At 40.5% G+C, this 21,042-nt stretch overlaps 1 protein-coding gene and 1 non-coding gene across 2 annotated transcripts in view; one reads left to right on the top strand and one right to left on the bottom strand.

The window, feature by feature from the left end:
• Positions 1-21,042, bottom strand: part of IGF2BP3 (insulin like growth factor 2 mRNA binding protein 3) — a 144,031-nt gene that overhangs the window by 84,403 nt on the left and 38,586 nt on the right. The window contains exon 3 of the mRNA XM_087860972.1: positions 12,929-12,977. Coding sequence (XP_087717098.1) covers positions 12,929-12,977 — 49 coding nt within the window. The remainder of the gene's footprint in view (positions 1-12,928; positions 12,978-21,042) is intronic.
• LOC123789747 (U6 spliceosomal RNA) lies at positions 16,999-17,102 on the top strand. Its single transcript, XR_006778904.1, has one exon. It is a non-coding gene; the product is annotated as a U6 spliceosomal RNA (small nuclear RNA).

Here is a 21,042-nt window from a genome sequence, read left to right as displayed (position 1 = left end):
GACATATTGATCAATGGAACAGAATATAATCCAGAAATAGACCCACACAAATATAGCCAATTTGTGACAAAGATGAAAAGGCAATTCAATGGAGAAATAAGTCTTTTCAACACATCATGTTGGATTAATTGGACATCTATACACACACAAAAAATAAGCCTTAGGGCACATGGGTGGCTCAGTCAGTTAAGCACCTGCCTTCAGCTTAGGTCATGATCCCGGGGTCCTGGGATCAATACGAGTGTGGCTTTGTGCTCAGCAGCGAGTCTGCTTCTCCCTCTCCCTCTGCCCTTCCTCTTGTGTGTGTACGCATGCGCTCTCTCAAATAAAATTTAAAAAGCTTAACTTAAAAAAAAAAAAAAGCCTCTGCAGATCTAAATGTAAAACTTAAGGCTATAAAACTTTAACACAGGAGAAAACCTTCCCAACCTGGATTTAGACCAAGAGACACCAAAAGTACTATCCACAAAAGGGGGGTGGTGAAATCAATAAATCAGACTTCACTAAAGTTTACTTAAACTATTGTTGATAAAGCAATTGTGAGAGAATGGAAAGACAGTCCGTCACTCACTAGGAGAAAATATCTAAACATCACATATTTGACTAAGGATTTGTATCCAAAATATACGAGGAACTGTGAAAACCAGTGGTAAGAAAACAACCCAATTAAATAGCAGAAGACTAACCAGACACTTCAAAGAGAATATGCAGAAGGTAATTAGGTACACGAAAAGATGCTCAACATCATTACCCAACAGAGAAATGTAAATAAACCCGAATGAGATACCACTACACATATATTAGACTAGCTACGATAAAAAAATATTGACAGTAACAAATGCTGGTAAGGATGGTGACCAACTGGATCAGTCACCCATTACTGGTGGGGAAGCAAAAACGGTACAGGCACTGTGCAGATCAGATTGTCAGTTTTTCATAAACACATTTACCATAGGACACAAAAATCATTAGTTGTTAGAGGTAGGTGAGGGGAACAGGACTACACAAGAGTATCATGAAGGTGTCTTTTGGCATGACAGATCCTATATCCTGACTGCAACTGTGTCACACAAATACATACATGTTAAAATTCAAAGAACTGTAATGCCAGAAAAAGATCAGTTTTAATGTTGTTTTCAAACAAATTTAGTCCTACATTTTATTATTAATGACTGAATGGGCAGGAAGACATCAAGAACAAGAGAGTCATAAAGTCGGTGAGACTAACGTCTTCTCCCACTCCTGCCCCCAGCCTTTGTCACATGCTCTCTTGCTGGGGTCCAAAGATTCCCTTTTCCAGGACGAACAATCTAGGAGCCCCCAGTGTATCTGAATGACATGCCACCTTCAAGGGATTTCAATACTCGTCTATTTCAAAGGATGTTAAAGGAGATTTTTTGTCTAATAATTACTTTACCCAACAGAATACTATAAGCTTTCCTGACCATCAATCTTCACAAGTTTATTTTCTTCTTTAAAATCAGATATATTTCCCTCTTTTTTCTTCTCAGACTCAGGGACTTATAAATATTTTGGTTCCCTATCAAATGAGGGGCACCTGGCTGGCTCAGTCAGGAGAGCACGTGACTCTTGATCACAAGGTCATGAGTTCAAGCCCTATGCTGGGCATGGAGCCTACTTTGGGAAAAAAAAAAAAAAAGCCCCATATTCATCCCTACAATATACTCACTCTGAGCTTCTAAACAAAGTATTTAAGTTAAATGCCCTTACAAACAAGATAAAGGAATTCAATGGTGAAAACATGCAATCCTCTGAATAAAGTACAAAAATAACAAGCCTACCACCACTGTTAGTGTTTGGCTTTTCGTCTTCAGGGCCTGTCCCATTTCACATCATCTTAAATGGTTTACATGAGTAAATTAAACATTCTAAACGTCTTTAACATTTTGAAATACTCAGCTCATTTTCTCCTTTAAGTTTTCACAGGTGCTATGTATTGCTCACTGTATTAAAAAAAAACAAAAGTTAGATATACAAATGTCCCATAATTTATAGGTTAACTCTCAAACCTCATTCGACATCCAGTGCGTATGATCTATTTTTTTTTTTTTAAAGTAAACTCTACTCCCAACACGAGGTTCCAACTCACGACCCTGAGATCAAGAGTCACAGGCTCTACTGATTGAGGCATGAAAGTCTGCATAACTATTGTCTTATTTCCCACCCTAAGGAGTTAACTTCCTTTCCTCTCAGTCTTTATTCATAGGAGCACACTTATTCCTAAATCGCCAATTTGAACTGTGAAGCAGTATGGGAATCCTCTAGAAAGCTCTGCCTGAAACACAAATGAAAGAGATTTTTTTACTAATTATTTCTTCTTGGATCTGCCAGGACTGCAAGTGAATAGTACGGAAACCAAAGACTCTCTTTACAACCTTTCCTGTTTATAACCATGAACGACCTGTTTGTGGTTGTTGGTAGTTTAATATAACTCGAACAGAAAAGACCAATTGTTTTCATCTGAAGAGTTACAGGACTCATTTGCAGATTATGAAACTGAAAGAGCAATTTCACAACTTGGCACTAACACAGAATCCTAAAATTAGTGCTCTGGCCCTTCTAAAGATAGTTTTAAAGCTTGAGAACACAAAGCAGGAGCCCTCATGGTCAGCCCTCAGAGGGTAGTTGTGCCCACATTCTGTTTTCTCCGTTTACACAATGTAAGATGCTTAAAACAGTTGACTTATGACTGAATCTTCTACAGGATGCTGGCCACAGGTACAGGAAAACACACCAAAGGAAGCATGGTGGAAGGGGAGATGGTGAGGGGGGGGACAGGACACCTAGTGTCCTATGGCCAAAAAGCAAACAAGAGAGAGAATCAAAGGTAACCTCAAGGCCAAGCCCATGTGACCTAAGCATTATTAAAATTCACAGGGAAAGCAAAGAAATGAGTTGAGAGGGAAAGAAACTCTGTTTTGGACACCTTAAATTCAAAGAATATGCCAGGGAACATTTGCTTCCAAGCAAGAAGCAAAAAACAGACAGCAACAAGTGGAATTTCTAAGAGAAAAAACAAAGGAGTGAATAACAGAGGATTGTTCACATTTAGGAATGGAAAAGCACATGTCAGGGCACAGAAGAGTGGCCACAACTAAAACCGTCAGGCAGAGGAACTAAGGACATAACTGCTGTAAACAAAATGAACAACCAAGAAAAGGCCAATGGATTTGGTCCCAAGAGGGGCATAAGCACTCTGTGATCTCTCAACCCCATTTCCCAAAGAGCCAGGCTCCTGAGAGAAAGGGCTGATGCCAGTCTTTGGAGCAGAAAACATACAAGATGAACCTGGGACTTCTTGAACTCCAAATCAAGGAAGATCTCAACTACTGAGGTAGCGTGAAAAGGACCCTGGCAGTTTCCATAAGCCTCTCAGGATTAGAATAATTTCAGTATTAATATGAATGATTCCAGTAACTTTGAAACCCAAAGATGTGAAAACCCAGGAGCTCATAATTATATACATAAAAACTCATTGGTAAAAATGAAACCCTCAGTGGTCATCCTTGTAGGATGCCAAGGCACCCATATTTATAAGGCAGAAAATGAAAGATTCAGCACTTTTCCTCTCTTACACAGACTTTACCTCAGGGTGATTGAATAACTGATGAGAACAAGTTTACAAATGCATCCCAATTAATGAAAGAAGAAATTGTAGAATTAAAATATTACCATCCTACAACCACACAATTACGAATCTAAGCAATGATCAATGGCTTTTCACATCATACAGAGAGACATTATGCACCCCATAATGGAAGAATGCATAACCACCTATTACTTTGTTTTGTCCAAACAAAAAACTGAACTTCTATCTAATGCACGTCCACAAGGGTCGGAGTTCAGTAAAGTAAGAATGTAGAATATTCTACAGAATAAACCAACTTCAACAAACACACGGCACCAAAAAGGGGGATGGGGGTCCTACTCATCAAATGTCTTGAAAAAGATCTTGCTTAGATCCTGATTCAAACAAAACCTTTTATACATTGAGATAATCAAGGAAATACAAATGATTAGATATTTGAGTTATTATCAATTTAATATGTGAATCTTATTTTTATAAGTAGGCTCCACACCCAGCATGGAGCCCAGTGTAGGGCTTGAACTCACAACCCTGAGATGGAGGCCTGAGCAGAGTTCAAGAGTCAGACGCTTAACCACCTGAGCCACCCAGTGGTGAATTTTTGAAAGAGACTGTTATGGGCTGAAATGTATGTCCTCAAAATTTATTTGATGAAGTGTTAACTCCCAGTACTTCAGACTGTAACCATACCTGGTAATCAGGTCTTTACAGAGATCAAGTTAAAATGAGGTCATTAGGGGGCACCTGGCTGGCTCAGTTGGTAGAGCACGTGACTCTTCATCTCGGGGTCATGAGTTCAAGCCCCACGTTAAGCACAGTGCTTACTCAAAAAAAAAAAAAAAAAAAAGAGAGAGAGAGAGAAAAGTCATTAGGGTGGATCCTAATGCAACAGAATGGATGTTCTTATAAAAGGAGAAATCTGGACACAGACATACACACAGCAAGAACAGCACAGGAAGACTGGAAGTGCCACTGCCACAAGCCAGGGAGCTACCAGAAGACAGAGGTCTTCAACAGACGCTTCCCTCCCAGCCTTCAGGAGGATATAAACGCACTGACACCTTGCTATCAGACCACCAGCCTCCGGAACTAGGAGATTCAACAGTTCCTGCTGCGCAAGCCCCAACCTTGCGGTATTTTGTTACAGCAGCCCTAGCTAACTAATACACAGACGCCACCTTTGAGAGATACATACTGCAGTTATTTACTAAATGAAATGAACAGGATGTCTAGGATTTGCTTCAAAATAATCTGGAAAAGGGTAAGAGTAGAGCTATAAACACAACAAGATTGGCTCACCATATATTTATAATGGTTGAAACTGGCTATCATTATATTAGCCTATTTTTATGTTTGATAGTTTCTGTAATAAAAGGTTTAAATGAAGGGCCTAGAGACCTTTGAGATAACCATCTCAGAAGAACAACAGAAGCACAGGACATAAGTCCAGGATCATGGTGCATGGGCATTGCAAACACATGGAGGTAGCAGCTTGGGACCAGAAACACTTGCCTCATACACTGTTTCTATACAGGTCATAGGATAACCCTGGTGTTCACTCCCCTGCGTGTCTTCCACCGAATCATTTCTAATGAGGCCACTTCCGACCCATCCCAGAGCAGTGATGCATAACGAACGCCATTGTCCGCAGTTCTCTAAAAGGAAGGGTTTACCAATAACTTAGCCAAATCATCTGCTCAACCCCATTCATCACTCATAACCATGTATTTCCTTCAGACCTGGGGAGAATCCTTTCTTTATCGGATTCACTGTCAAAGTTTCAGAGGCATGTTGAAAGCAAATAAATGATGGTAATTATAAGAAAGAGAAACTTACCTTTGGGGGAAGTTTTCTGTTTGAGTAACCTGATTAAGAGCAGAAACGCTACCACTTTCCAGTTGCGTGACCCTGGGCAAGTTACTTCACCTCTCTGTACCTCAGCTGCCTCATCTGTAAAGTGGGGACATGGGACTGTTGTGAAGATAAAATGGGTTAATTCAGCGCCTACCACATAAGTGCTCAGTAAGTGTCAGCTAATTATGGGCCAGTGCTCGGAGTCAGGTCATGGTGAAGGAAGATCACCTATCTGTGGGAATGGTCTCCTCAACTCACCTGCTGTGGTCCCAGACTTATTTGGCAGAGATCAGCTAGCTCTAACAACTGATGTCATAGTGATTTTCAGAGTCCCACAAAACTTCCCCAGGGGCCAAAGAGGGACCCAGCAGAGAAGGTCCTATGTCAGCTTTAAACAGCTCTGCATTTGTATTCCTATGCCAGGCTTGTGCTATACCATGCTCCTTGAAGAGAAAAGTCAGAAAATCACCTACCAAGAACACTGCTTATCTGCTACTGCTTTATTTACAACCCTAAGATACCTGCTGCGAAAGCCAACCTTTAAATGGGTTAATTGAAATATTCAACATCAATGCCTCCCGTGACTTCTCATTCAGTTCATGGTTTATGTCAACCCCAGTGTGTCTAGAGATGTCTTTTTCTGTTTGAGTACCTCATCTTGTTAGCTTTTCATCGTCAATTATACTTAAATGGTTTGGTCTCACCCAACTTCTGTTCATCATTAATTCATGTATTCACCATGGGCCAAGCAGCATCCGACCAGAGCATCAAACAGTAATCAGCACTTGGACAGACGAAGATGAATAAGTTTCTGCCACTGAACACATCCACCAGGGGCTTCACCTAAGTGACTCCATGGCCCTGGCCTAAATCTCTTTACTGGGAAGTCATCCCATCTCCCCCAGGCTCCAACAGTCTTCTTAATTCTCAGCACACATTCATCCAAGGCTTACTATGAGGCCTCTCTATGAACTATTCTACGTAACTATGCTATAGTTTTGTTCTCCCCCTTCCAGACTAGATAACATGGCACCACTACTTTCCTGCTTACCCCTTATTTCTTTCTAAATGAAGACGCCTTTGGTTTTCCCTTCTGCCAGAGCCTAGCGTAACAATATTGCTATTTCTACTTACTAGTAACACAGCCAGGGTGTTTCTCCTGTAATCAATCTTTCTTACTACATTCAGAGTCCATATGGAAAGAAATTGTTTACCAGCTTTATGAAACTGTTACTGATCTTATGGATATTTCTGACCTCTACAACTCACCTCCATTAAGCATTCTTCAAAGTGCAATGTGGATAATATAATTTCTCCATTCTAAGTACTTGCTTCATCTCACAAAATATGCATTTTCTGAGGTTTCTACCTTATTTATTATAACAGTAGGTCTTTCACTGCGGTCTGAAATGTGGGCATCTCTCAAATGGACAGGAGTAACATGAATGTAATTCACAGGAAAGTTCTGCTACCACCCCCTACTATGTCTTATTATTAACAACTCTCCCCACCACCAAACTACAAAGGAATAAACTTTTTTTAATCACAAAGGAAGCCAAGAAAGTTCTAACTTTCCCTATATCCTAGAAGTCAACTTTCTCTAAGCTGGTTACTAGGAGCTAGGTTCAAAACACACCAGCCAAACACTAAATACAGTGTTCTGTCAAGGCAATACAATGGCCCTGCAAAAGAAGAGCCTCCTAAGATTTCCTACAAGACATACTTCCAAAAATTGCTTCAAGCACATACAGAAGCACCGAAAAGATCTTTAAATGAAATCATTAAGGAGCGCCTGAGTGGCTCAGTCGGTTGAGCATCCGACTCTTGCTTGGTCTTGGCTCAGGCTGTGATCTCACGGGTCATGGGACTGGGCTACAGGTCAGGCTCTGAGCTCAGCAAAGAATCTGCTCGAAGAGGCTCACCCTCTGCCCCTCCCCCCCACTCATGCACTTGTGTGCACTCTCCTTCTCTAAAATGGATAAATCTTTAAAAGAAAAAAATAAGAAATCATAAGGTAACTCTGCTCTTAGAAGAAAACCAAACAGTATTTTATGTGGCTATTTCCAACTTACGACTTTGGTTTTTCATTTTTAGTACACTGGTTACTTGCTTTCCATGTCAAGAACCAGAGACCAACTCATATATGTCAGAAGGCTGGATGCAAATGGAGAATGCTTTAGTTATAAAGAAACTCCCTTTACCCCCTGCATTTAGCCCATGACACAGCTTCTGCTTTCTCTACTCAATCCCACCAGACTACACATATGGCAGAAACAGATCTTACACTGTGGAAATCTCTTCAGAGTTTCTTCCCAAGATACTTATCTTCCCAGCTCAGTCAAGTCCAGGAAAAATTGGATAGCCAATCCTTGAGGTAAAGCCAAAATACATTCTGGATTTTCTACCCAGACTGTGATATCGAAGTATGCAATCCTCCTAAATATTTGTCAGACCACATATTCAAAATCTTTGTCTTAAAAGATATAGTGGTGGGACGCCTGGATGGCTCAGGTGGTTAAGCATCTGCCTTCAGCTCAGGTCATGATCTCAGGGTCCTGGGATGGTGGGGAGTCTGCTTCTCCCTCTCTCTCTGTCCCTCCCCCCAGCTCATGCTCTCTCTCATGCTCTCTCACTCTCAAATAAATAAAATTTGAAAGGAAGGAAGGAAGAAGGAGGGAGGGAAGGCGGGCGAAAATGTGGTGGCTTCGGTCTTGGGTGATGTCATGTAGGGCCTCGTCATGTAGAACCCCCTCAGACGAAGATGACTCACTAGCTCAGACTATTCTCCCAGACAGTGAACTCTGGGAAACATCACTCTACTTTTATTGTCCAACCCCAAAATGAGACCTTAACTTACCCTTTAGAACATTACATTTACATAACTAATGAGTCTTAATGTTTCTTTCAGAGAAGGTAGTCCTTCTGACATTTCTGTGAGTACTTACTAGGAATTTTGATTATTTAGATTGGAGAGCAGTATGAACGCAATGAGAATAGGAAAAACTTTCTTTGATAAGTCCTTTCTTAAGGCCTTGGCAATATATTTGTTAAATGCAGAAAGACATTCCTTAAATTTAGGAAATGGGGCCCATCTAAGACCCTGAGTAAGAAGAAACCATGTTCTCAAAGGTGCTGAAAGTGAAGTGTACTGATGGGACTCTGTGTTGTTTGTGCAGAAGGTACCCCCTCAAATCCTTAGCACACATGCTGCTGGCCAGCAGACCTGGGTCCTCAGATACACTGAAGGAGGTGAACATGTGTGCTAAGGATTTGTGACCCTTCTATCATTCTGGTCACACCAAAATCTTCTCTTCAAATACCTCAGGCAAGGGGATGGGAGGTAGAAAAGCAACAATTTCTCCTATTCTCCTTCTACATTCCACATACTTGGAGAAAAACAAAACCACCGAATTGTCCAGCAGCATGTCCTTCAAAAAGTTAGCTTCCTCATATTTTTATCTGCCGAAAACAAACACTTAAGTAGTGAAACAGTTGGCCAATCCAGCGTCCTTGAGTACTTTGACATCGTCCAAAACTACACGGTTAGAAACTGTTTAACCCCTGCTTGCAGCACGTAAGATACACTACACAGAGCACCCGAAAGGAATCCCCTTCTGATCATTCAGTACACGGCGGTATAAAGAAAATATTAACAAGACATGAATACAAATATAAAATAAAAAAATACCACAGTGGAATGAAATAATTAATCCAGCTACAGATCTGATAAAAATGACAAATATAAAATAAAAAAATACCACAGTGGAATGAAATAATTAATCCAGCTACAGATCTGATAAAAATGCCACAGACCATCCCATTCAGCGTTTCTGCCATGGTCCCAGATTCCGCTTCATCTTCAGTGACCTCACAGAAAATGGCTTGACTGGCAGAACAGGGGAGGAATTTTCATTTCCGGGTTAGAACTCTGACTGAAGGGCGCCTGGGTGGCCCAGTCAGTTAAGCATCTGCCTTCGGCTCAGGTCATGATCCCAGGGTTCTGGGGATGGAGCCCCGCATCGGGCTCCCTGCTCAGTGGGGAGCCTGCTTCTCCCCCTCCCTCTGCCCCTCCCCCCAGCTCATGCTCTCTCTCAAATGAATTAAAAAAAAGAAAACTTAAAAAAAAAAAAAAAAAGGAGAAGAACTCTGAGTGAATATTAAGCTCGTGGTTCCAGACCTTTCAACTTTTCAATGCTAGGACTCTGTTCCCTGTATCACTCCTTTGCCCACAGTTGCCTGTTTGTTTCAGAGACTGGAAGACAGGAATGAGGAGACAGGACAGGCTCTTTCCCGTTTATCAGCTGTTCCTATCAGCAGTACGTTTCAGTCTCTAGCTGCCATGGGCACTCCCAGAACCAGCTTCATCACCTCCCTTCTCTCCCACCCCAGGCACCAGCCACAACCCTTGCTCTGAGTCTCAACTACTCAGGGCTCTCCCTCCAAGTTTTGAAGATGTGATAATCTCAACCTCTTCGTTTGACCCCTCAGCCTTCAGAGTGGTAGCCATTCCCTGCAGTCACCACCTCTGGATGCCCTTTGTGCCCTTTCAGTCCTCTAGCACCTGTGTATCCCTTTACACTCAATTTCCCCTGGAGAAATACCTAACGTTTTCTGGGCTCCAGGTTGGACCTAACTGAGACAAGCACCGGAATGTAAGGTTAAGAGGAGGTGAATTTGGGGTGCCTGGGTGGCCCAATCGGTTAAACGTTCAGGTCACAATCCTATGGTCCTGGGATCAAGCCCTCCATCGGGCTCCCTGCTCAGCGGGGAGCCTGCTTCTCCCTCTCCTGCTCCCCCTGCTTGTGCTCTCTCTTTCTCTGTCAAATAAATATATAAAATCTTTTTTAAAAATTTTTTTTAATTTAAAAAAAATTTTTTTAAAAAAGAGAAGGTGAATTTGTTGCTCACGTCCTAGCTAAAATGTAGTGTGCACTTATATGTACCACACATTTTTGAGGGCTTCAGCATACATCATCCTATTACTGTTCATAGCACCCCAACGAGGTGGCTGCGATCATCATCCTCAGGTCAGAAATGAAGAAAATGAGACTCAGAAAAGTTGTAAAACCTGCTCAGAGATCACCAACTAGACACTAGTGGAGCTGGGACCCAATTCCAAGCCTGACCCCAAAAGCCACCTGAAAAAACTAGTAAGGTTTTTCTAGATACTTAATGCTGCTTCAAAGGAGTATTGACATGACTCACAAATAATTTACTCTAAGTATATGCTTGTTTGTTATCCCTTTAGGTCGTAGTCCCTAACAGTCGTCCTCCCTTTTAACATGCCGTTGTCTGACTAGAACAGCATCTCACGTCCTGTGGAATGCCTCATATTCTGGACTTGACTGGGTGTACCTTCATGGCATCAGTTAAAGTTGTTCTTCTATTGTCTATATTTTTGGTGATTCAAAGTTAGACTGAAATTGAAACCAGTCAAATCTCTCTCTCTCTTTTTTTTTTTTTTTTTTTAACGTAAGAATATTTCACCCATGTTTCTGTGTATTTCTTCGCTGCATCCAATCAGGAGGCACAAATGTTTGGCCATTATTGTCAGTGAATCTAAGATTAACGAGTGGATTCAAAGTTTAATCCCTCCAGTAGAAAGGGAATCTGGACCTTTAAATCCAAAATTCTCAATGTCTATAAGGCTTTGGCACAAGACAGCCAGCATACCCAGTGTGTACAAATAAAACATTATACAAAGTGACTCGTCTCAAAAAGGAAGTAACAGATGGCGCTCATTCAAGTCTTCAAGTAAAAGGAAACATCCCAAGAGCTCATTCTACTCCTGACAAGCCCTCAGTAATTTGTTATTAGTATTTCAAACATTCCAAAACATTTAAGATCAAATAAGAGTTTCAAAGTCTAGTTCTAAGCGTCTTACAATTCAGTATTAGTTCTTGCTTATTTTTCGAATCCTGTGTGCCCATATTTGCCCATCTGAAAACAGAGATAACGTCCCCAACTTCACCTTACCTCAAAGGATTAGGAGGAGGGTAAAATGAAATATAAAAGTTAAGAAAAAGCTGGACATGGCAAATAAATATTTATTCTCACGAATTTAATTTTACCCAGAATGAGAAAGAATACAGTAAACTAAAAGCTTGAGAAGCCACCAAAAATACAACAAAGTAAATGCTTCAGAAGCTACTGCAATCTAAATTTGAAGACATACTACGAATGAATTAAAAGAGAACTGCCACTTGCCCGTATCTGATATGCTAGTACTCCTATAATTGACTTTTTAAAACTGGCCGCTACCATCTGACTATTTCATTGAAAGCTACATTATACGAGATTTGATTCTTAAACCAAAAATCATGTTTAACACGGACCATGTTAAAATAGGGGGATCAAAGAAATAAATCAATAAATAAAAATAAAATAGTGGCACTAAATCAGTAACCTTGATTAGCACAACACTTGATTTGAGTACACATCCTCCAAGCTACTGAACTTCCCAAACAAGTATTAATCTAAAACAAGAAAATGCCTTCGGTTTAATCTTAAAAGTCACTGCTTCCATCTACAAAAATGTATTTTTTATATATCATATAACTTGGAAAATATTTAGCATATGCCGAAGAAACGACCCCTCAAGCAAAGATTAAAATCAGTATATTGTTCTGAAAATAAATGCTCTATAGAATATTACGAGCATACGTGATTTGTTACTATCTGGGACCCTGGGAGAATCACACCTCAGACCAACCTGCCTTAATTCACCGCCAAACCTTTCAACCATATTTTGCATTTCGGTGAAGGTTTGGGGTTTAGTGACTGACTCATCAAATGTCCTTTCAGAAGACTAATGTGAAACACACCACGACAGCTACCCTTGATTTTTATATTAGAAAATACATATAAAAGCTGAGCAGTTTTCCCCACACCACCCCTCCAAGGTAAGTTTTAAGAATTTGCAGCTTCCATCATTAGGAAGATGCAACATTTTTTTAAATCTCTTCAACCACTGGTGCCTCAAATTCTCACCAGGACATCATTATGATGCTTTGGCAAATTACTGACAATGGCTATTCGATTGTGCTAAATAGTTTGTTTATACACAGTCACTACAGTGCCACCATCTGAGCAAAAGAAAGCAGAATTAACATTTTAAAATAAAGCATAAGTAGCAGGTATATGACTTTAAAAATTCTGCTAAGGAGGTAACTTCATATTTAAATATAACTGGTGAACTCATCAGAAAGATCTCAAACAAGATTCTGTTAGGATGCAACTGACTGAGGAAAATTACCCAAAGTATATCAAAGAGCAGATTTTTTTTTTTTTAAACAGAGATACTATATGCCCCTGCGAAAAAAGGCCACACACAGCAAGACAGACAATACATAAGAATTTTGTGTTCTAGCAGAACCCAGAGTTGGGGGAAGGAGAAAAGTGCTTGGAAAAACTAACAACAGTAAGCTTAGATACAGAAATCTTAACTTTATATATGTAAATTCTTACCTCCCACTGTAAGTGAGGCGGGATATTCCGTATCTGAAGTTTCCGGATCCTGCAGAAGAATTAAAATGTTTTATGAAAAAAAAAATATAAAAGCAAAAGACAAATAGCCAACATGGATTTCTTGAAGGTATTTAACATACTAACTTTTTATTAACTACATACAAACCAATGTATAATAAGAAAATGCAGCCCAAGGAGGAAAAAGGAGACCAAGTTGATCACAGGATCACATTAAGACCATTTGGAGATCCTTCATCATTGGATTATTACGGTTTATTTTAAAAGCCACTAAAATTAGTTTTGAAGTTTTTCTAAGTAATCTCTACAACGAAGGTGAGGCTCAAACTTACAAACCCCAAGATCAAGAGTTGCATGCTCTACTGACTGAGCCCGCCAGGAGCCCCTAAAATTGGCTTTTTAAAATTATAATATTCGAGAAACATTTCATCTGGTGACTATGTTCTAAATTCAAACCCTCAAGCCTCAAGTGAAGCATACCAGGACCCACACAAATCCAAACTACAGATATTCTTAATCTGAGGGGTCCATAGATAGATTCAGGGAACCTAGATGGGGGGATAAAAATCACCTATTTATTTTCACTACCCCTGAAATTTAGTACCTCCTTTAATTGTGAATGTTGGCATTAAACCACAGTAGAATCACATGACTTGTAATTCTGACATTAATATACATCAGATATTTTCATATCACATTAACTTGCTGCAGATTTTTATCCTACACCCATTGCTGTGAAATTCAGATGTGTTGCCAGAACTTATTATGTTAAGCAGTACATATTTACTATGAGTTTGAACATTTTGCTGACTGCATTTCAAAATAAGTGATCTCCTTCACAATCCTATGTATTTTGTTATGCATTGAAAAACATCCTATGAGGTCCACAAGTTTCAGCCTACCAAGTACAGAAAACATTAAAAATCCCTGACCGACCTTACTAACACTGTATGTTAACTAACTCAAATTAAAATAAAAACTTAAAAAATAAGTCTGAATTTTCTAACGAGTAGTTTACATAAAAGATCTTTAGTGAAACATGTAGCTAGGTATTACTTATGGAGTACACCTAAACTGATAGTCCCTAGTGTCACTGCATAACGCTCAAAAGTAAGTTATCTAAGACTTCTGCTTTCATCAAGTCTATGGCATTTTTGTTAGGCCTAAAACCTTTCAACTGAAATAATTCTGGCTGGCATTTGGAAATGTGCATCCTCTCTTTACCAGTCAAAAACGCCATCAATTTGTCTCTTTACCTACTCAAACTTGCTACTCGAGTTATTTAGCATTCTTTACATTCACTTGTTACATATACAAAACACTTCTTTCCTAGGATGGTTTTACTGACACCTAATATAATTCCAAATGTCTCAGCATCTTACATGTACGAATCATCGTGTCATACATTCAACTCTTTGGCATTATATCTATGTGTGTAAATTGTTTGGATATTGCCTAACTCATTGTATGTGTAATTATTAACCATTCTGATTAAGTTTTCATTACCCCCCAAAATATCCCTGACCTTAGTTCAAATGCCCATATATATAAATACATAGGTTACATAATATCAATTATATACAGTAATATTTAATATATTGCATATATCCTCTCTTCTTCTACCCCTTCCTTCAATGCTGTCAGAGGGAGAGAGGGAGGAAGAGATATTAATTATGAGATTGTAATACAGGTGCCACACACAAAATCACCCACTTAGAAGGGAAGGAATTTATAGTCAACTAGCTATTAAAAAAAATTAGCAATTGGGCTTAACATATCAAGGGAAATAATTAAATTACTTAACTTCTAAAATTAGAAGTTTCCCTTTCCTGGTCAAATAATCCACTTATTTTGAAGTAACACAGCGAAACACAACTCAGACCACATTCATAACCTAGTCCTCTGTCTTGCACTCCCCTCTAAGCAGAAGAACAAGTGAAGCCCAGATACCTCCGAACCCTTAGGGAACTATAAAGAACATGTAGATTAGCCAAACTCAGGTACATCCTGTCTGTAACCATAAACTGAGGAGGAAGGAAAAAGCAGTTTTACAGTATTTTCATGTGACAGTAAAACAAAGCACAGTCATCAGGGACAATATATCAAAGAGATGGTAAGAATGTCAATTTAAGAAAAAAAATTTTCAGGGGCGCCTGGGTGGCTCAGTCGTGAAGGGTCTGCCTTCAGCTCAGGTCATGATCCCAGAGTCCTGGGATCGAGCCCCCATCGGGCTCCCTGCTCAGTGGGAAGCCTGCTTCTCCCTCTCCCACTCCCCCTGCTTGTGTTCCCTCTCTCGCTGTGTCCCTCTCTGTCAAATAAATAAAATCTTAAAAAAAAAAATTTCAACCACCACCTCAGTCTCAGAATTTACACATGAAATGCTAAGTCTGAGATCTGTTTGAAAATAACTCATGTGCTAACAAATGCTAAAGCTGCAGGACACATACTGTATCTCTGCTTTTGGATAAGTTTTGTACTTCCCGTAAAAAGCCTTTAAAAATATGCTAGAGTGGGGCATCTGTGTGGCCCAGTCAGGCGACAGACTCCCCATCTCAGCTCAGGTCTTGATCTCTGGGTTATGAGTTTGGGCCACAAGTTGAGCTCCACACCCAGAAACCACCCCCACGACACACACACACAAAAATACACACACTGCTAAGAGGTCTAATATACAAATTACACAATCGCTATATATTGCTTTAGCTAGCAGAAAAGTTACTCAACATTGTGTAATATTTACCCTGGGTAACCAAGGAAGTAAAATTTACTACACACATGCAAGTACAAAGTTTTGTGGGTTGTTTTTTTTTTTTAAGATTTTATTTGAGGGAGAAAGAGCAGAGCAAGAGAGCAGAGCAAGAGAAAGAGCAGAGCAAGACAGAGAGAGCAGAGCAAGAGAGAGCAAAGCAAGAGAGAGAGAGCAGAGCAAGAGAGCAGAGCAAGAGAGCAGAGCGAGAGAGAGAGCACAGAGCAAGAGAGAGCGCAGAGCAGAGCAAAAGAGAGAGAGCATGGAGGGGGCATGAAAGGAAGAGGGAGAATCAGGTTCCCCACTGAGCAGGCAGCCTGACTCAGGGCTCAATCCCAGGACCCTGAGATCGTGACCTGAGCCAAAGGCAGACACTTAACCGACTAAGCCACTCAGGCGCCCCTCCAAGTACAAAGTTTTATTGAAGCACCCGTCAGTAAGAATTAGCAGCGCAGTGTTAAGAAACTTTAAGTATTCGGGGCGCCTGGGTGGCTCAGTCGTTGAGCGTCTGCCTTCAGCTCAGGGTGTGATCCCAGCACTCTGGGATCGAGCCCCACATCGGGCTCCTCTGCTGGGAGCCTGCTTCTTCCTCTCCCACTCCCCCTGCTTGTGTTCCTTCTCTCGCTGGCTGTCTCTCTGTTAAATAAATAAAATCTTAAAAAAAAAAAAAAAAAAAAAGAAACTTAAGTATTCATCCCCATTGACTCTTTCCTTGCTATATATATTATCGAAATTTTTCCTCAAAAGTACACATATAAGGGTACATACAGAGTTTAGGTCAACTAGCAGGTGATTATTCATATCACAAAAATAAATACCACTTCACAGGGCTCCCATGAAATTCTTTAATTAGAAAACCATCTTTTGTACGTACATTAGAAAGTAATCCATTAGCCATGTTTTCCCGACATATTCTTCAAAACGTATATCCAATGCCCATTTACTTATTGGAAGTTACTCCAAAATAAATATTTCCCTTAAATGGCCATCCAATTTCCATTATGTGATTCACTCAAGTTTCATTTTAGACAAATATCAGACAATCACTGTTTTCATGTAGTGTTTTCACATCTAGAGTTGTTCTTTCCCACTTACCAGTAACGTACCTTAACGTTTCTCCTAAACCCCATGCTCCCTTCTCAACAGTCCAAGAGCCAAAAGGCTCCACGTTAAAAGAGCCCAAGCAAAGGCATGAATTCTCACCATCCAGCACAGAAACACACACTTCTCGGAAGTACTTGAGAACATCCATCCCCCTGGGCCGTTACTGAGCTGGCTATGCACAACTCAAACACCGCTACCGGCGAGCTCCCTTCCGCAGCACTACGCTACAATTCAAGTGACACACAAAGATTAGCCCGGCCCCTGAGCAAGAATGACACGCAAATTTGTGAAGCGTTCCATATTTTTTAGAATTATTTATTTGAGAGAGCACGTGCGCACGCGAGTAGGAGGAGGGGCGGGGGGGGGGGAGCGCACGCGCGCGCATCTCCAGCAGACTCCCCACTGAGCGCAGAGTCTGCTGTGGGGCTCAACCCCACCACCACGACATCATGACCTGAGCAGAAACCAAGAGCTGGATCCTCAATCGACCGAGTCACCCAGGCGCCCTGTGTTCCATATTTTTATAGATAAATTTACTGTACCCAAATTTTCCAAGGTTTTTTTCTTCTCTCAGTATTATGCTTCTAGATTTTCCCTAGTAATACAAGTAAATCCAGGGGTGCCTGGTTGGCTCAAGGTAGTACAGCGTGGACTCTTGATCTCAAGGTCATGAGTTTGAGCCTCACATTGTGTGTAGAGATTAAACAAACAAGTTTAAATTCTATTTAAAAAATAATAGAAGTAAATCAAGTTCATTCATATTTAAAAAGAAAAAAGAAAAAAGGACTATCACCTGCTTCACTGAATTCCCATCCCAGCTTTTTAAAATCAGGTTATATTTGGGTTTGATTCTAACTAGTTAAGAGTCAAGAAAATCGATATGGGTATGTTTCTACAATATGATTACGTAATCACTCAAGTTCAGTTTAACCATCAGCAGAGTGAGCTGGGGTTCGACCTCCGCCTAAGCACACCTAAGGAACAAGAGGATATACACACGCTGTAACAGAAACTAACTAATTAGGCCATCTCATTCTCTGTTGTGTTCAGAACTGGAACAGTGCTTGGCACCTGAGAAGCACGCAACTGATAAATTAAAATTTGTCATAATCTATACCTGGGGAAGAAAAACGAGACTCACAGATCAGCCTATCAGAAACTACTAGCATTTCCAATGAATTTCTTTTTTTTTTTTTAAAGATTTTATTTATTTATTCGACAGAGATAGACAGCCAGCGAGAGAGGGAACACAAGCAGGGGGAGTGGGAGAGGAAGAAGCAGGCTCATAGCGAAGGAGCCTGACGTGGGGCTCGATCCCACAACGCCAGGATCACGCCCTGAGCCGAAGGCAGACGCTTAACCGCTGTGCCACCCAGGCACCCCTCCAACGAATTTCTTACAGCTCATAAGAGTGAGAAGACCCACCAGCACGCTCTTCACTCTTCTCTAAACAGAAACAGAAACTATAAAACCATCATTCCTCCTCAAAGTGATTTACAGAAATTCCTTGATATCAGATTTCTATTTCCAAATGTTTAATAAATATCCTTATACAGTTGGTTTATTCCTATCAAGATCCTAAGGAGGGACGCCTGGCTGGCTCAGTCAGTAGCGCACGCTACCTGTGATCCTGGGGTTGTGAGTTCATGCCCACCTTGGGTGTAAAGCTTACACTAAACACACACACACACACACGCAAGATAAACACATGTGGACTTGATCTCTTAGGTCTTCATTCTTTTTGCCATGTATTTGGTGGATAGGTCACAAATCCTGCATGAGTACTCATTCTGGATTTTATCCACAGTATCCCTTTTGTGTTATTTTCAATAAATTATTTACTATGTTGAATTTGATATACAATGTTTTATGCTTTATAATATAAAAATATTATGCATCTATGAATCCACCTGCCCAAATAATTAGAACAAGACAATGGAAGCTACCCATGCTTCTCTCCCACTCCAAATGCCTGCCTCCTAGGATGTAGCCATCATCCCAAATTTATCACTTCTGCCTTTTATTCATGAATATTCATAGCTCTTTTATTTTTTTAAAGACTTTATTTCTTTGTTTGACAGAGAGACAACCAGCAAGAGAGGGAACACAAGCAGGGGGAGTGGGAGAGGAAGAAGCAAGCTCCCATGTCTCTGGGATCACGCCCTGAGCCAAAGGCAGACACTTAACGACTGAGCCACCCAGGCACCCCTCGTAGCTCTTTTAAAATGGATTTTAAAGGGGCCCTGGGTGGCTCCGTCAGTTAAGCTTCACCAGCTGGTTAAGCAGCTGCTTTAGGCTCAGGTCATGATCTCAGGGTCCTGGGATCAGGCCCCATGCTGGGCTCCCTGCTCAGCGGGGAGTCTGCATCTCCCTCTGCCCCTCCCCCCCACTTGAGCTCTCACCCAAATAAATACAATTTTTAAAAAAATAAATAGAATGTATTTTAACCAGGCAAAATACTATTATCAGCCCTTAAAAATGAACAAAAATTTCACGTTAATTATCTAGTCACGGTTCTTCAATTAAAAAAAAAAAATTAAGTTTCTTCAATCAGTATCCCAAAAAAGCCATATATTGCATTTGGTTGATTATGATTCTAGTCTCATAATCCACATTGTTTCCCTTTTTTTTCCCTTGCAACTTGGGTGGTGGGAGGGAACGACCCAAACCTGTCTTTGTCCTATAGTTTCTCACTGCCTGGATTTTGCTAATACCAGCCCCATGATGGTGTTTAATATTCTCCTCTGTCCCCTCTGTAAATCAATGTGAAGATTCAATTTGTTTTTTGTTGTTGTTGCTTGTTTGGTGAGAGACAATAATGTATCCCAAGAAGTGTCCTGTACTGGGGGCGCCTGGCTGGCTCAGTTGGAGTAGCATCCGACTCTTGAACTCAGGGTCCTGAGTTCAAGCCCCACGTTAGGTATAGAGATTAAATAAATGAAACTTAAAAAAACAAAGAAAAAGTGACTTGTACTTCCAGGAGATATCTGTCTCTGTCTTCCCGTAATGTTGCAATCACCAACGAACACTGCCTAAATCCATTATTTCATTCAAGATTGAAAGTAGTTTTCTCATTTTATCATGTCTTCTGTATTTTTTATTCAGCTCGAGTTCTTCCATCAGGAACAACTTTTCCCTTGTCAAATATCTGGATAATCTGAAGCATAGTCAGTACAGTGAGGACAGAAAAAATACTTGATTCTTTCCCTTCTGCAGACGGTTTTGTGCTCCTTATCACATCCCCTCACTCACCTCCGATTGCATCCACAGCTGTGGTAGACAGGCCCATGCACTATGAGGTTGCCCTGCTTCCTTCCACCCCTAAGCACGCACCTTACGCATCTCTGTTTTACCTCAAGGCTTTCTTCAAAGCCTCAGAAGAGTACAGGAGGAGCCAGAAGCAAGGAGAGATGAAACGCTCAAGACAATCCACCGTTTACAAGGGAAGGGAACTAGGCAGGAGATAAATGCCCATCCTCAGCTGGGAGGCATTCTATACATTTCTCTAAGGCCCCATTTCCTTATAGCAATCTCAATAAAGCACCTTTCAGTGGCTTTTCTTAATTTCCCATTACGCTCTCCCCATTCCTTCACTCTTGCTTCCTGAAATCACGTCCAAAATAAATCAGTTTCATGCAAATCCTAATCTCCATCTCTTCTTCCAGGAGTTCAAAGACACTGCTATTTCAAACTTTTCAGAATAATGAGTTGGTGCTCTGGCATTCTCCTCAGATAACCAAATGCTGATTTTTTTTTTTCAGTATCATCATAAATTCACAAAGTCATAGGTATTTTGGTTGTATTAATCCATTCCATTAATTCCTTTTGATGCTAAAATTGCCCAATTTTTGGCCAGTCAGTGCAAGCTTCTTCGTACTGACTCCTGCATCTTGTGACAGGACTCCAATGATCTGAGAGCTCCTCTGCTTTCTGTTATGACATGATAATCCAGGTTCAACTGGTACACTTCCTAGCTCCTCTACAACCAGCTTTTTCTACGTAAAGTAATGGTCCCTATGAGTCAGAAATAATATACTGAGACACAATCTAGTCACTAGAGTGCTCATTATTATTAGGTTGGTCATTGCTCCTAGGCCACGGCTGGAAAATAGACATTTTGTTTCAAAGAGAAATAAACCATGTATTCACGTAGATTACTTCTAATTCAAATTTTAGACTGCTAGATTGTTGCCAAGTGTCTTTCATATTTGCGACTTTTCTTCACTGTAAAGTTTGACAGCAGGTA

This window comes from Ursus americanus, chromosome 3 (assembly GCF_024610735.1).
Source record: "Ursus americanus isolate L20-20 chromosome 3, mUrsAme1.1.p, whole genome shotgun sequence".
NCBI lineage: Eukaryota > Metazoa > Chordata > Mammalia > Carnivora > Ursidae > Ursus > Ursus americanus.
This window is presented reverse-complemented; position numbering and strand designations above follow the sequence as displayed.